Source organism: Ovis aries, chromosome 13, assembly GCF_016772045.2.
Source record: "Ovis aries strain OAR_USU_Benz2616 breed Rambouillet chromosome 13, ARS-UI_Ramb_v3.0, whole genome shotgun sequence".
Taxonomy (NCBI): Eukaryota; Metazoa; Chordata; class Mammalia; order Artiodactyla; family Bovidae; genus Ovis; species Ovis aries.
This window is the reverse complement of record NC_056066.1, coordinates 35,867,431-35,882,360: the sequence shown is the minus strand read 5'-3', so window position 1 is coordinate 35,882,360 and position 14,930 is coordinate 35,867,431. Positions and strand designations below refer to the sequence as shown.

General features: G+C 38.1%; 1 protein-coding gene across 5 annotated transcripts in view; it reads right to left on the bottom strand.

Moving 5' to 3' along the window:
* Nucleotides 1-14,930, bottom strand: part of MPP7 (MAGUK p55 scaffold protein 7) — a 238,470-nt gene that overhangs the window by 67,084 nt on the left and 156,456 nt on the right. For all 5 annotated transcript variants that reach the window (XM_015099631.4, XM_060397456.1, XM_060397457.1 and 2 more), the window contains exons 6-9: nucleotides 8,110-8,241; nucleotides 5,029-5,110; nucleotides 4,042-4,127; nucleotides 178-252 (exon numbers count right to left, since the gene is read on the bottom strand). In XM_015099631.4, coding sequence (XP_014955117.2) covers nucleotides 178-252; nucleotides 4,042-4,127; nucleotides 5,029-5,110; nucleotides 8,110-8,241 — 375 coding nt within the window. The remainder of the gene's footprint in view (nucleotides 1-177; nucleotides 253-4,041; nucleotides 4,128-5,028; nucleotides 5,111-8,109; nucleotides 8,242-14,930) is intronic.

The window sequence follows — 14,930 nt, the reverse complement described above, 5'->3', positions numbered from 1 at the left end:
ATTTACGATGAATAAATATAAGAGTAAATGTGAAATGGCCAGTATTCTTCTAACTCTGATTTATTTAAAAAACAGAATATTAAGGTCAACTTGCTGAGACAGAGAAGATATGTATTGAATGGAAAAACATCAGTTCCTCCTGGGGGGAAAGAAAAAGGATTTCTAAGGAATGATTACCTTGCCTTCCTTCGACGGTGTCTCTTCTTTGATGCTGGGTATAATCTTAAATGTTATTGCACCCTGAGACTGAGCCTGTTATCAGAGGAAAGAAAGTGTTATAAGAAAACCTCGGGAACCAAAGAAAAAGGAACTAAAATAGGTAGAAAATGAAATAAGTCTGCAAATTTACAAGCTTGGGATTTTCTACTCTTAGATAAAACAAACCAAGGAAACTATTTTTGTAGAAATTCCTGTAATGTGAGAAAGTGCTAAAGTTTGTCAAATAAGTTAAAAAACATTAACCACTAAATCCACTTCTACCTCCTGTGCACTTTAAAAACGCCGGTGAATGTATTACCATCCATGTTACTTCAAAATAGAGACAGAGAATGTGCACAGTGTCTTACACAGACGGGATTAAATGCAAAGAACAGACTGCGTGTGAGGCTCAGACCTTCACATCCAAGGATCTCATTTTCCAGGACAAAATACCTACAACTGTCAGTAATGTGATTATAAATACACGACTCAATCAGTTGCAAGGTTCATCAGAAAAATAATGAAGAACACTCATCTCTATAAGATTCTGGTTAGTAAGTAAAGTACCAAATGATGTAGATTAATTAAAAGATGAAACGATTGTCTAATTTAATGAAAACAAGCAACAATACCCACAATTCTTTGCTGACTAACTCACACAACAGTAGGTAACAAGGACCTACTGTCTAACACAGGGAACTCTGCTCAATATTCTATAATAGCCTGTATCAGAAAAGAATCTGAAAAAGAATATGTGTGTGTTACTCAATCACTTTGCTGTACATCTGAAACTGGCATGACATTGTAAATCAACTATACTTCAGAAAAAACAATTTTTAAGAGTAGGTCTTCCTTTAACACACTCTTATACCATTCTTTCCCTTCTTTTAGCTAGCATTTGTCATAACCAGATCTATATAATTACTTATACAATTATTTCTGAATATCTGTTGAAGAAATCGCTTCCAAGTTTTACTGATCAAACTGGTTATGTTTCGAGTGAACATGAAAGGTAGTGAAAGTGTTAGTCACTCAGTTCTGTCCAACTCTGTGACCCCAAGCTCCTCTGTCTATGGAACTCTTGAGGCAAGAATACCGGAGTTGCCATTCCCTTCTTCAGGGGATGGAACCCGGGTCTCCTTCATTGCAGGTGGCCTCTTTGCCTTCTGAGTTATCAGGGAAGCCCTAATGTCTGTACCCCCACTAAATTGTAAGCTCTGCAAAAGCTCTAAATATCTGGTACATATTTAAGAGGAATGAAGGATGGAAGAAAAGAGGAAAAGGTAGAGACAGGAAGGGAGGGAGAGAAGATGGACCTCTCTGAGGCTCAGCATCAGCAAGTGCTGTAACCAGGACACCATTTGGTTAAAAAGACCCCGACTAGTACTGTCTGTCAACTTCCATGGTGTGAATACTCCCACCATAGCCAATTTTAATGTATCAGCATAAAGTCACTGAAAGCCAAGATGGGAAAAGCTGCATAGAGTCAGCCTTTTTTCACTTTTTAAAATTTTTATTAGAGTATAGGTGATTTACAATATTGTTAGTTTCCACTGTACGGCAAAGTGAATCAGTTATACATATACCTATTCATTTTTTTAGATTCTTTTCCCAATAGGTCATTACAGAGTATTGAGTAGAGTTCCCTTTGCTCTCGAGTAGGCCCTTATTAGTTATCTATTTTATACATAGCAGTGTGTATATATGTCAATCTCAACCTCCCCCATCGCCCCCTGGGAACCATAAATTTGTTTTTCATATCTGTGACTCTGTTTCTGTTTTGTAAACAAATTCATTTTTTTAGAGAATAGAATCAGTTTTTGTCAGCATATGGAAGCAACTCTAGTGCAGCTTAGACACTCAAGTAAAATGGAGTTTAACAGCATAAATATCAGAATTTCATAAAGCAGTGATTTCAAAATGATAATATGGTTGCTACTGCTTATCATAAAAGTAACTCACTAATCTTACTAAGAATACTAAAAGAAAGTAGAAAGAAAGCAAGTCTTCTCAATAATCCCTTCCCATTCATCTAGTTTGTGCATGTGTTTTAATTTATGTAAAGCCCTTACAACAGTATCACTAAGGGCTCAATCAGTGCAAGCAATCACTAGTACTATTGTTATTACTAAATCATAAGGTCTATCAGCCAGTGTGAACACTTCACAATAATCTATCACTTGGGTGAACAATTATTCAATCAGTGCAACCTTCTTAATAGTTTCTAGATATTTTTAAACTATCTTGTTTATACACATTTGCCAAATTATTTCCTTAGGGTTAATTTGTAACAGCTGAATTTCTTGTGAATACTTTTGTGTTTGTGTGTGTGTATGTGTGTGAGACCATGCTGCATGGCATGTGGGATCTTCGTTTCCTGACCATGAATTGAACCCATGCTCCCTGCAGTGGAAATGCAGAGTCTTAATCACTGAACTGCCAGGGAAGTCAATAGCTGAATTTCTTATTAAAGAGTACACAAATTCAGAGTGGATAGTTTCAGACAGCCATCTCAAAAGATTCTATTAGCTTATCCTACCAAACAAAAGCATATAAACATTATTTCCTTGTAATCTGGCTAACTCTAGGCATTATCAAGCTTTTAAATAACCATCAGTCCAATATTTTTCAGACATCATGTTTTTTGATCATTTTTGTCTGTACATATGCTTTGCTGTTCTATAACTGCTTGTTTCTTAATGATTGTTAAGAACTCTCATATACATTACAACATGAGCCTTCAATCATATAAATTGAAAATATTTTGCCTATAACCTCATTTGTCTTTTAAACTTTATGTACAGCATCTTTTCCTGTAGAAAAATTTTTCAGTTCTAGTCATTACATCTATTTGAATTTCACATCAAGGTCAGAAATTTTTTCTTGGCATTTTGGCTAAGATCAAGTGTAGTATGGGGGCTTCTCAGGTGGCACAGTAGTTAAAAAAAAAAAAAAAAAGAAAAAGAAAAAGATAGTAAAGAATCTGCCTGCCAATGCAGGAAACACGAGATGCAGGTTCAATCCCTGGGTTGGGAAGATGTCCCTGGAGTAGATGGCAACCTGCTCCAGTATTCTTGCCTGAAAAATTCCTCAGAGGAGCTGGTGGGCTATATAGTACATGGGGTCACAAAGAGTCAGACATGACAGAGCACAATGATCTTTTTAAAAACTTAATTTGGGGGAATCTAGTTTTGTGTGAGTTGTACAATAAGGACTATTTTTCTAACTGAATAATCAATTAATCCAATACCATTTACGAAACAATCTCACTCCTTTCACACTCATTTAAAATGCTCTCTTAATCATTTACTAAATTCTCATATACACGGAGGTCTGTTTTGAGATACCAAGACTCTTGACAGGTTAATAATATGTTTTCATATGTAACAGGGATAATCTCTATTTTGTCCTTATAAATAAACAAATGAATTTGAGAATTTATATTGCCAAGGCCTATAGTAGTTTCATTCCATTTTAGACTTACGACATCTAAGTTAGTTTCACTACTTTACATACCTGGAAAATACAGGCCCCAGAGATAAATGTGTCACTGGCAATGTGTATTAAAGACCTAATTTGGGACGGGTCCTGTCAAACTCCTGACCTACAGGAGCTCGTTGAATCTTTGAACGTTCCAGTGAGAGATTTACTTCTTATTCTCATTTCTTAGATGAATACAGGGAAGCAATAAAAAGATGAAGGTATTTTCCAAGGGATTAAGTTAATAGAGTCAGGATCCAAATCCTGGATTGCCGAATCCAAATCCTGTGTTCATTACCAGGTCTGAAACACAGCGATTCAATTTCATTTTCATGGCAATTTTAAAATAAATTTTCAGCTTACCAAGATCTGGATTATTTCCTCAGGCCTTTTATCCTCGACCAGTATCCCATTCACTTCCCTAAGTTCATCGCCAACATGAATAAGACCTGAGAAAAAGCAAATTCAGAAAACCAGCAGCATTACCTACAAAAGAAACCATGGTTTGTGACTGTGTCCACACTGAACGCACCGTGTGGTCCCCCAGTGCCTGTGAGGGCAACATAGCTCATGCCTCTCAGGTTTCAGAGGCTGAGCCCCCAGAGAACGACTCTAAGACCACAACCTCACAACTCTGCCAAAGGAACAGCACCAGCATCTCAGTCTTTTTCTAAAACTGCACATTACTTTCATCTTCAAAATAGTATTTTTAAAGACTGCATGCTTTTAGTAGTACTTTTGAAATCAGAAACATTGAAATAAGTCTTATAACCTTGGAAGCCCATATAAGTGAAGACAGTAAACCAAAATGAGATTTATAACTTATTTAAATAGGTAGGTTCATTTGAACTATGATGCTGGAGAAGACTCTTGAGAGTCCTCTGGACAACAAGGAGGTCGAGCTAGTTAATCCTAAAGGAAATCAACCCTGAATGTTCATTAGAAGGACCAATGCTGAAGCTGAAGTTCCAATACTTTGGCCACCTGATGTGAAGAGATGACTCACTGGAAGAGACCATGATACTGGGAAAGATCGAAGGCAAGAGGAGAAGGGGGCAACAGAGGATGAGATAGTTGGATGGCATCACTGACTCAATGGACATCAGTTTGAACAAGCTCCAGGAACTGGCGCTGGACAGGGAAACCTGGGTGCTATAGTCCATGCGGTCGCAAAAAATCAAGACAGGACTTAGCAACTGAACAATAACCACATTTGAACATAGAGAAAAATACCTTATTGCTGTTTGGTTGTACTGTCTAAATCCTGCTATCCTCTCAGTTATGTACCAGAAATGTGGCCCATAACGCCCGCGTGACTCGCCCACACCCGCCAAACGTGTGCCTTCTCACCACTTCTGTCTGCAGCCCCTCCTCTCATGATCCTGGCCACCACGATGGCCCCGGTCTGCTCATCCTTCTTAATAGTGGCTCCCTTTAAAGAAAAAAAAAAAACAGTATTTGTGGGTAAATGCACATACCGGGTGGTAAGAGGGCAGAAATAGGGACTTTATCTGGAAAATGTAAAAACAGCTACAAAAAAATTAAAAGGAGGCAGAAGGAACAGATATGTCAGGCACCTCACAAATACTCATCATTAAACACACAGTCTTCTACAGCATACATCACCTAAGGTTTTCAGCACAGTCCAAAAATTTTTGAATCTTTATTCCCTTCAATACTATGGAGTATATAAATATCTTCTTCCCATTATGAACCTGACATTTGAATACTATTTGTTTTTACACTTTGACAGTATTTCCTCATTTCCCTTTATCTTTAACCGAAGCCCTGTAAGAAGGTCATGTACATAGAGAAGGTGAAGTGAATAGAAAATGAACTAGAAAACTAAAACCCAGACCACCTGACCTTTTGTTCAGCAACCCTCCTACTACAGTGTTACAGTAAACAAACTCAGAGATGATAATAAACAAAATGGAAAGAAAAAAAAAGATCTGATACTCCTAGTTTTTATGAACTAGGATTATACTTAGCACAAATGGAACTAACATTCTGGCAGGAGATTAGGAAATAATTTCAAAAAGAATCCAGAAATTCTTCATTTATGGGTGTTTAGAAGCAAATCAACTGAACACTTTTTGTCAGCATAGCAAGCACAAATGGTTACTTTGAATGCCTCTTCATGATTTTCTTCCAAGAAACTGGCAGTGGTTTAGACAAACCATCTATGTCACATTACACAGCTGGAGAGAAGCACATTAGGTGGGGGCAAGGTTCACCCCACAAAAAGAAGTTTGATAGTGAACACATTTATTTACAGTATTATAAAATAGATATTATAAAAGGATTTTTAGTTTTGTTTTCATAAGCATTTTATACATGACATTTTATTTTATATGTGATAGCTATCAAATACATACCTAATAACAGCAAAAAATTAAATAACTCCATGCTAGGATGATTTTGTGGCATTTTTAATCACCTACACATGCCCTCAAGGCTGAAGACTTGAATGAGTACCTCTCCATGGTTATAAACCTTAGACTGTCCAATTCCTGGTATTTTCTGCAGGTAGCTTACAGCCAAGATGACTGGAATTGTGATATTCTTACTACAACTAATTAGTGTAGTTAGATCAACTTTTACTTTCTTTAAGAATGTGTCTCAAACTGACTAAAGTATGCCTAATGATCAGAAAGGTCTAGTAATCTAAAATTGTTTATTGTTGTTCAGTTGCTAAGGCGTGTATGACTCTGCGATGCCATAGGCTGCAGCATGCCAGGCTTCTTTGTCCTCCACCATCTCCCAGAGTTTAAGTTTAATTTAAGACTACTTATCTATCTTTTGTAGATGAGAAATTGCATGACAAATGGTTATGACTTGTCTAAGATCAGACAACTAGTATGTAGCAAAGTCAGAACTTATCTAAAGCAAACTGAACAGAATTGCTGTTTCTAACCTTATCATTCAAAACTAATAATCTTCTGAATCCTTCTATAACCCTGTATTCATAAGGTTATAAATATACTACTTTTGCAGATGCATATTATCAGTTCTTCCCTCTTTGAATGTGCCTGTCAGGTCACTATATTGAGTGGTGAATAAATTCCAGGGCATCTAGGGCTGTGGGAAGACTTGCAGCTGGGTCCCTTGAGACACAGTATCTGTGGGACGTCAGATGCTATGGCTTTTGGCTGAGTAACTGGAAAGATGAGACTGTCCACTGGGGAACCACAGGGTGGAACAGATTCAGGGACAAAGATTGGCTGACTTTTGGACACGTGAAGACTGAGATGCCTACCAGACATCCAAATGGAGATACTGGGCAGAATGATGGACATATAAACTTGAAAGACTAGAAGAAAGATCTGTAAGAGAAATGGAACCTGGGAGTCACTGGCATACAAGTGGTTTTTCAAGTCACAGCTGGAGGGATCACTTCCAGAATATGCAGAGAACGGAAAGCACTCAACACTTCAAGGACTTGTTAAAGGCCCTGAAATATATTTATGCATCAATATAGATAGGACCCTGGAATAGAAATGCTGGCTATCTGCTGAACATGAACATGAGAAATGGTGTCTCACTTTCTACATGACACTATTAATAGCACTTAACTCAATCTTCTTCTTGATTCCTACATTCCTGAAGATTTTCTATTTCCATATTGCTTTCCAAACCCTTATGAGCACACTTCTTTGAAGTATTCTTAGTGCAATGTACTTGCATGAAAATAAGATCAAAACCCAATAAAACAAGGGCACATTCCATGTGGCATTGTACAAAAGCACCCCTTGGCTCCGGGTCTCATCACTCCAGCCCTTGCTTCATCATCACATCTCTTTTTGTAACTCTAACCCTTCTGCCTCCCTCTTTCACTTTAATAAGAACCCTTATGATTATCTTGGTCCCACCTGACAATCCAAGGGATGGTCCCCACGTCAAGATCTTTAACTACAAAAAGTTCCTTTTGCCTTTTAAGGAAGATTTAAGGGGGTGAGTGGGAGGCACTGTCCCACTACCACAGGCCCTGGACATGACGCAGAGCTGCCTAAATCCTGGTGCAAAAACAAATAGCGTCATCTACATTTTGAACTATCAGATTCCTGGTTAATTTCTCATCACTTTAATATTAATCCGCTTTCTAGAAAAGCCATAAGCAATTATTTTCAGTTGCACTTTTTAATCTCTAATCAGCTGCAGTTGGTGCATGTCACGTCATCCCTTATAAATGCCAACCAGTAACACTTTAAAAAGATTGCTGTTTATAACCAAAAGAATGCCAGTTTCTTTGGCTCTGTTTTTATTTTTCTCCATCATCTCCTTTAGATGTGAATGCTCCATTTATTTCTGAGTTTGAAGACACAGAGGAAGCATATTTTAAAGAGAGGAATAAATGATATGCACCCATCAGACTGGTCTTTATCATGGTATCCACTCTTGGCTGAGCATAAAAGATGAACCAAAACTCACCAGTGGTTCTCTATTTTTGACCAGGCGGATGATTTTCACTGAGTCTTCCTCATCATCAATGTCATCGGGCATAGGAGGCAACACAGGATCATAATTCTTCTGAGCCACAGTGTCATGCACGGAGAGCAAAGCCTATCAAAGTCAAAGGTGAAAAGTGTTCAATATAAAACCCTAAACACACCCAACTATGAGGAAAATGAAATCAATGTTCTAGTTGTGGCACAGCAACGATAATAATGCAACTATTTGGAAAGAAACCTCTTACAAATTGGGCAAGGGGGCTGCAGAAAAGCAGAGGCAGCCCTCCATGGTCACTAATGGACAAGAAGAATCAGCATAAGGCACCTTCTAAGCTGTGTATCCTCTGGTTCATCCTAGAAAGGTGGCAGCTGGGGAGGGGGCGCTGTGTGTCGGGGAGTGGCGGGGTTACTTTTGAAGGGAGGGAGAAAATGAGCTATAAATACATGATCAATGGGCCAGCGGGAGACTGGGGAAACTAAGGATTAATTTTTTTTCCCTTTCCTTCTATTAGCAGAAAACACAAAAAGAACTGATAATACAATAGACAAGTTTTCATTCTTCTGTGGTATTCTCACTTTTTAATGTTTGGTGTAACAGGTGACTAATGTGTATTTTTAAAAAAAGGTATTTCTAGTCATGACTGTTATGGTGGTAAAAGTTCTCAAAACAACTGCATTGTCACTAGAGACCAAAGATGAGAAAAACATGACATATCAGTATATTTGGGGTGACTGGGTCTAGACTTCTAACTGATTTGTTCCCCAGTCAGTATGATCCATCAGTTATTCCAGCCAGAAGCTTAGAAATCCTTGAAACCTCGCCTCTCGGCTACACTCCCAACATCCAGCCCATATCCTGTTAAATCTGCTTCTAACATGTATGCTGACACTTGTTATCTTCTCTCTAGTCCAGGGCAGAGGTTGGCAGACTATGCCACCTAGTTTGTAAATGAAGCTTGGTTGGAACACAGCCACACTCATTCATTGACGTATGGTTTGTTTATGTTGGCTGTCATGTTACAATGGTGAAACTGAATAGAAGCCACACACACTTTTTACATAAAAGTTGGCATATCCTAGGTCGAGATCATCAATGCCATCATTTTTTACCTGGGGCATTTTTACCTGAAGCCCCAGCTGGTCCAGCTGCATTCACCTTTGGCTCATTTTCAAATCCATGACTCACAGTGTAGCCAGAGTGATTGTTTGGAAACTTAAAAGAGCAAATCATGTAACTGGTCTATTAATAACTCCTGTAAATCTACACTGGTTTGGGGTTGAAGAATGAGTGAATGAAAGTCTCTCAGTCGTGTTTGACTCTTTGTGACCCCATGGACTATACAGTCCGTGAATGAAGAGCATGGGATGAAAAGCAAACTCAAACTCTAAAGCATGTTCTAGCCTTGTATTTGTCTTCAACCCTACCTCCTCTCCACTGTCCTCCTCACTCAGCTTATATAACTGGCCTCTTTCTCTAGAGGAGTGACTAAAACATCTGATGTAAGAGCAAACCCCCAGGTTACTTGATCTCATAGCACCATCTTCTTTGCTTTAACACATGCTCATAACTTTTAACCACATTTATGCTTTTATGTATATATTTGCTATCTGCCGAAACAGAAGCTCTTAAGAGGGCAAAGAAATGGTTTCTTTATTGACTATAAGCTTTCTTATTGACTATAATAATTCATAAGCATACTGTAATGTGAATCTTCAAAAATGTCTATGTCCCTGTAAATATCACCCAAGCAAGAAACACAACATACACAGAACTCCAGGGGCCCCTAAGTATGCTCCTTCCTAGTCACCATGACCTCTATTTAAATACTGCATAAATGGAATCATAAGCAGATGTTTCTTTTTCCTGCTAATAAGTGAGATTCATCCATGCTGTTACTGGTAGTCATCTGTTTTCATTGTTGTGCAGCACTCCAACGTGTATATATTTCATAGTTTCTTTACCCATTATGCCTCTGAGGGACACTGAGGTTGTTTTCACTTTTGGCTATTAAAGCAATTCTATTATGCACATATCTGTTGATGCATAGATACACAAATTTGGGTTAAGCGTATTTAAGTGTATAATGTCTAGGTCATTCAACACAGGCAGCTGAGACAAACAGGTTGCTCCAGCTACACTCCCACCAGCAGCTATGTGAGTTCTAGCTCTGTCTCAGGATCCAGTAGTTTACAGTATTAGTTTAAATCTGACCATTCTGAGCATACAGTGGTATCTTCTAATGGTTGAAAGTTCATCATTCTCATAACACCTTTAAGAAATGCCTGTTCAAGATCCTTGCACATTTTTCCCTTCCTCTTTCTCTTTTTGATTTGTAACAGTTCTTTATAATACACTGGATCCAAGGCTTTGTGCCATAAATACATTCTCCCATTTGGTAACTTGTCCTTTCACTTTCTTATTAGTATTTTTTTATTATAAAAAAAGGATCCAAATTAATGAGCCCAATAATATTTTCTCCCTTATGGTTTGTGGTACCCAACAAAATTTTTAAAGGGATAGAATGAACAGCATCAAGATAATAAAATATCTGATGAAATAATAGCTGCAGATTTCTGACAGTTGATGGGAAACACAATCTGAAGATTCAGGAAGCAGGAAAAATAAAAATTAACCCATGCTTACATACATCATAGTGAAAAGACAGAATGCCAGAAAGTAGTTCTTAAAAATACCAGAGAAAAACACAGATCATGAGAAAGAAAAAAAAAAAAAAACAACTGAGTGATCAAGCAGCAATATAACTAGAAGATAAAAACATATTAAAAAATAATAGTCAGCTCAGAATTGTGTATCTAGCAAAAGTACTGTTCAAGAATGAGGATGGAAATGAAGGTGAAGTTACTAGGTACGTATTAGAGAAAATTTTCAGAAAAAGATAATGAACCAATGATTTTTTAAAACATTGGACATGAAATAGAAGAATAGTGACCACTGAGAGAAAGGAAATAACTGTGGGCCCTAAGACTGCCCAGCTTACTATCTAGAGCAAGGTTCCTGGCTGTGTTGGAGGAAAAGGAACCCAGGTGGAATGCAGCAGTCTTCCTTAGTGGAGATGAGAGAGCTGGGAATCTAGGGAGGTCAAGGGGTTAAAGTTCTCAGCAAAGGGATGAGAGTAGAGTGAGCGACACAGACACAGAGTTTCTTGAGTCCTTAGCCAAGGCTTGTGTATGGACAGCTCCCAGAAAGGATTAGAAGAGTAACTGGGAACAGAGGGCTGTCTGGGGACATCTTTGGTTTGTCATGATTCAAAGGATGCCATTGCCATCTGGCTTCCCAGGTGGCTCAGTGGTAAAGAATCTGCCTGCCAATGCAGTGGATGCAAGAGATGTAGGTTTTATCCCTGGGTCAGGAAGATCTCTTGGAGGAAGAAACAGCATCCCACTTCAGTATTCTTGCTTGGACAATCCCATGGACAGAGGAGTCTGGTGGGCTACAGTCCATGGGGTCGCAGGGAGGCAGACACAACTGAGCACACACGCATCCAATGCCATCTAAGGCACAGAGGCCAGAGATGCTCCCTGGCAACTGACACCATACTGAGCAATCCCCGCCCCGCCCCGATAATTATCAGTCCTCAAACTTCAACAGTTCCGAGGCTGAGAAACCCTGCATGAGAGGAAGCGGATCCCTGAAGCTTGCACAGGGCAGGAGTAGCTCCTGTTCCCACAAGTTAAAATTCTCACAATTCGCAGGGCATTGAGGAGAATTAGTAGAGAAACGGCACTGTCTTCATAGTGGGAAATAATTAGCCCTAGATTACACACTGCTAAGATCTCACCTAACACAGCTTAATAGCAAGCCTCTGAAGGATCAAAATGTTTCCAGGTTACTTAACTGCATGATGTGAAATCAAGAATATTATCCATAATAATACAAAACTATCCAGCATCAAAGGAAGTAAAACTCACAATGACTGTCAGTCAAAAATTACTAGGCATGTAAAGAAAGCAGAAACTACACAATGATGAAAAATATAAAGCTATTAACTAAACCCTGAAAAATTACACAGATGTTAAAATTATACAGAACTAAATTTTATAGACAAATCACAGAAAAGAAAATTAACAGTTATAATCGCACTCTAAATGTTCAAAAAGCTAGAAGGGCTGAACATGATACTTGAGATACACAAAAAATATTCAAATCAAGCTTCTATAGATTAAAAGGTACAGTGAATGAATGAAAAAAGTACACTGAATGAGATTAACACTTGTAGGCAAAGCAAAAAATTATGTAAAATGAAACACAAAGAAAATATAAAGAAAAATTATGAACACATGATTATTGAGCTGCGGGACTTCCGCGGCCTATTATATGCACCTCATTGGCATCTCCAAAGACAGGAGAGGTTCTTTACAAAGCATGTAGAAATATGACAGAAAATACTCCAAATTTGATGGAAATAAAAAAAGCCCAAATGTTTCAAAGCACAATAAACAGAAAATAAATAACATCCAATTGCATAAAACTAGTGAAAAAGGAAATCTTAAAATCAGTCAAAGAAAAAAAGCACATTACATACAAAAGAAAAAAGATAAAAATGTCTTCTCGCTTCCCATCAGCAACAATGTGAGCCACGGGACAATGGAGCAACATCTTTAAAATACTCAAAGGAAACTATTGCCAACCTAAAATTCTATACCTAGCAAAAACACCTTTTCAAAGCAAGGAATATTGTGAACTTCTTAAAGACACACAGAAGCTGAAGGAACTCATCACCAGCAGACATGCATTACCAAAAATGTTACAAGAAGTCTTTCAGACAGGAGGAGTAATCACAGATGGGAACACAGATCTAATAAGAGCACTAGAACTGTTCACTATCTGTGTATTTATGGTAACCATCTTGCACCTAGTAAAAATAATAGTGAATTCTAATGAACATATTTTAAAGTGGATATGATGGCTGGGGCTTCTGTGATGGCTCAGACAGTAAAGAATCTGCTGGCAATGCAGGAGACCCAGGCTCAATCCCTGTGTCGGGAAAATCCCCTGGAGAAGGGAATGGCTACCCATTCCAGTATTCTTGTCTGGAGAATTCCATGGACAGAGGAGCCTACCGGGCTACAGTCCATGGGTCACAAAGAGTCAGACATGATGAGCAACTAACACTTTCATGATGGTTGAAAGGCAATGATAAAACACCAGCTATGTATTTTTCCTCCTTAGCGTTGTACTTTCATATCTGGATTCCAAAAATAAAAAACTTTTAAGATTTACAGATACCAAGTTCGTAATTTTTAACAGCTTTGCTGCATAAGTAGTTTTGTTAGCAACATTTTTATTTTGGACAAGTAAAAGTAACTTTGTTTTCCACTCTTCTGTTTTAACCAACTTATTCTTCACTATACAGATTTTCCCTTCAAAAGGCAGTACCTAAATGAAATTGTGTTTCCATATGCCATAGCCACCAATCACAACTGATGGGTTTACCTGTTGCTTAGAAGAATCTGCAGGAAATGGAACACTGGGCTTTGTAACTCATCAGACTTCTGAGCTCTTGCTGCCTTGGACCCCCTGGAGTCAACTCTATGTTCTAAGTATCTGTCAGGTCCTTAGAATTAAGTGTCTAACTCATAAGGATGAGTAACCTTGATTTATTCCTCCAGAAGGAAGCTTAACTTTTCCCTTCAGTATGCTTTAATGAAGTCTCGTCCTTTCTGCATGCCCGGGCAATGAGTAATTTCTGGTAAGTGAATGTTTTGGAAAGCTAAAAAATTACAACAAATCTTTTTATTTTATTGCCTTTTTTAAAATCTACCAAATTTTCCCTGACTTCCTAAATTATAAAACCATGTTCTAGAGATGATGTCACCTCACTTTTATCAAAAAAGGGCCACTGAATGACAACTCAAAAAGGCTGATTTGCCTTTAATGTGGCAACATGATGCCTAGGAAGTGCTTTTATTTACTGATGATTCTGCTTTCTCTGGAAACAAAGTCTCTGTAGAAATCAGGCTCCCTCCTTCAGTGCCCCTACATGGGTCCTTGCCCCTCCCCCACTGCAGCATGCTTTAGAATGTGTTATATCTATGTGGCCTTTTGTGACACTACCACCACCGTTTTCTCACCATGTGGCTTCCTTTATACTTTACTTTTCCTGGACTTTAAGATTTGGACAATAAGACTGGATTTTGTAGACACTATTGAATAACAATTATTAGTTTTTTGTATATGGCAACTGATCAATTCAAAAATTTGAAGACTGAGTGTAATCCAATACAGGAAGTAGTACATCCTATTACCCTATTTATAATGGTGGGAAATATATGTGCAATATTTTTGTATACAAAAAAGAATGAAAGGTAATGCAGTCAGTTAAGATGAACTACCGCTAAAAGTATATGAATACATGATTTACAGAAGAAATAAAAAGTCATTAAGCATATGAATGGTCTTCACTAGGAAAGCAACAGATAGAGACTTCTATTTTTTAATTTAAATTCGAAACACAATTGTGTATTATCCAAAATTGCTTTCTGCTTATTTCTTAAAGTTTTATCAAGTCATCTGTTGAAGGTAAAACTAAAGTCAAAGTAGTAAACTATTGGAAAGACTGTTGCTGAAGCTCCAATACTTTGGCCACCTGACACAAAGAGCCAACTCACTAAGAAAACACTCTAATGCTGGGAGAGACTGAAGGCTAAAGGAGAAAGGAGCAGCAGAGGATGAGATGGTTAGATAGCATCACCAAATCAATGGACACCAATCTGAGCAAACTCTGGGAGCCAGTGGAGGACAGAGGAGCCTGGCATGCTGCAGTCCATGGGGTCGCAAAG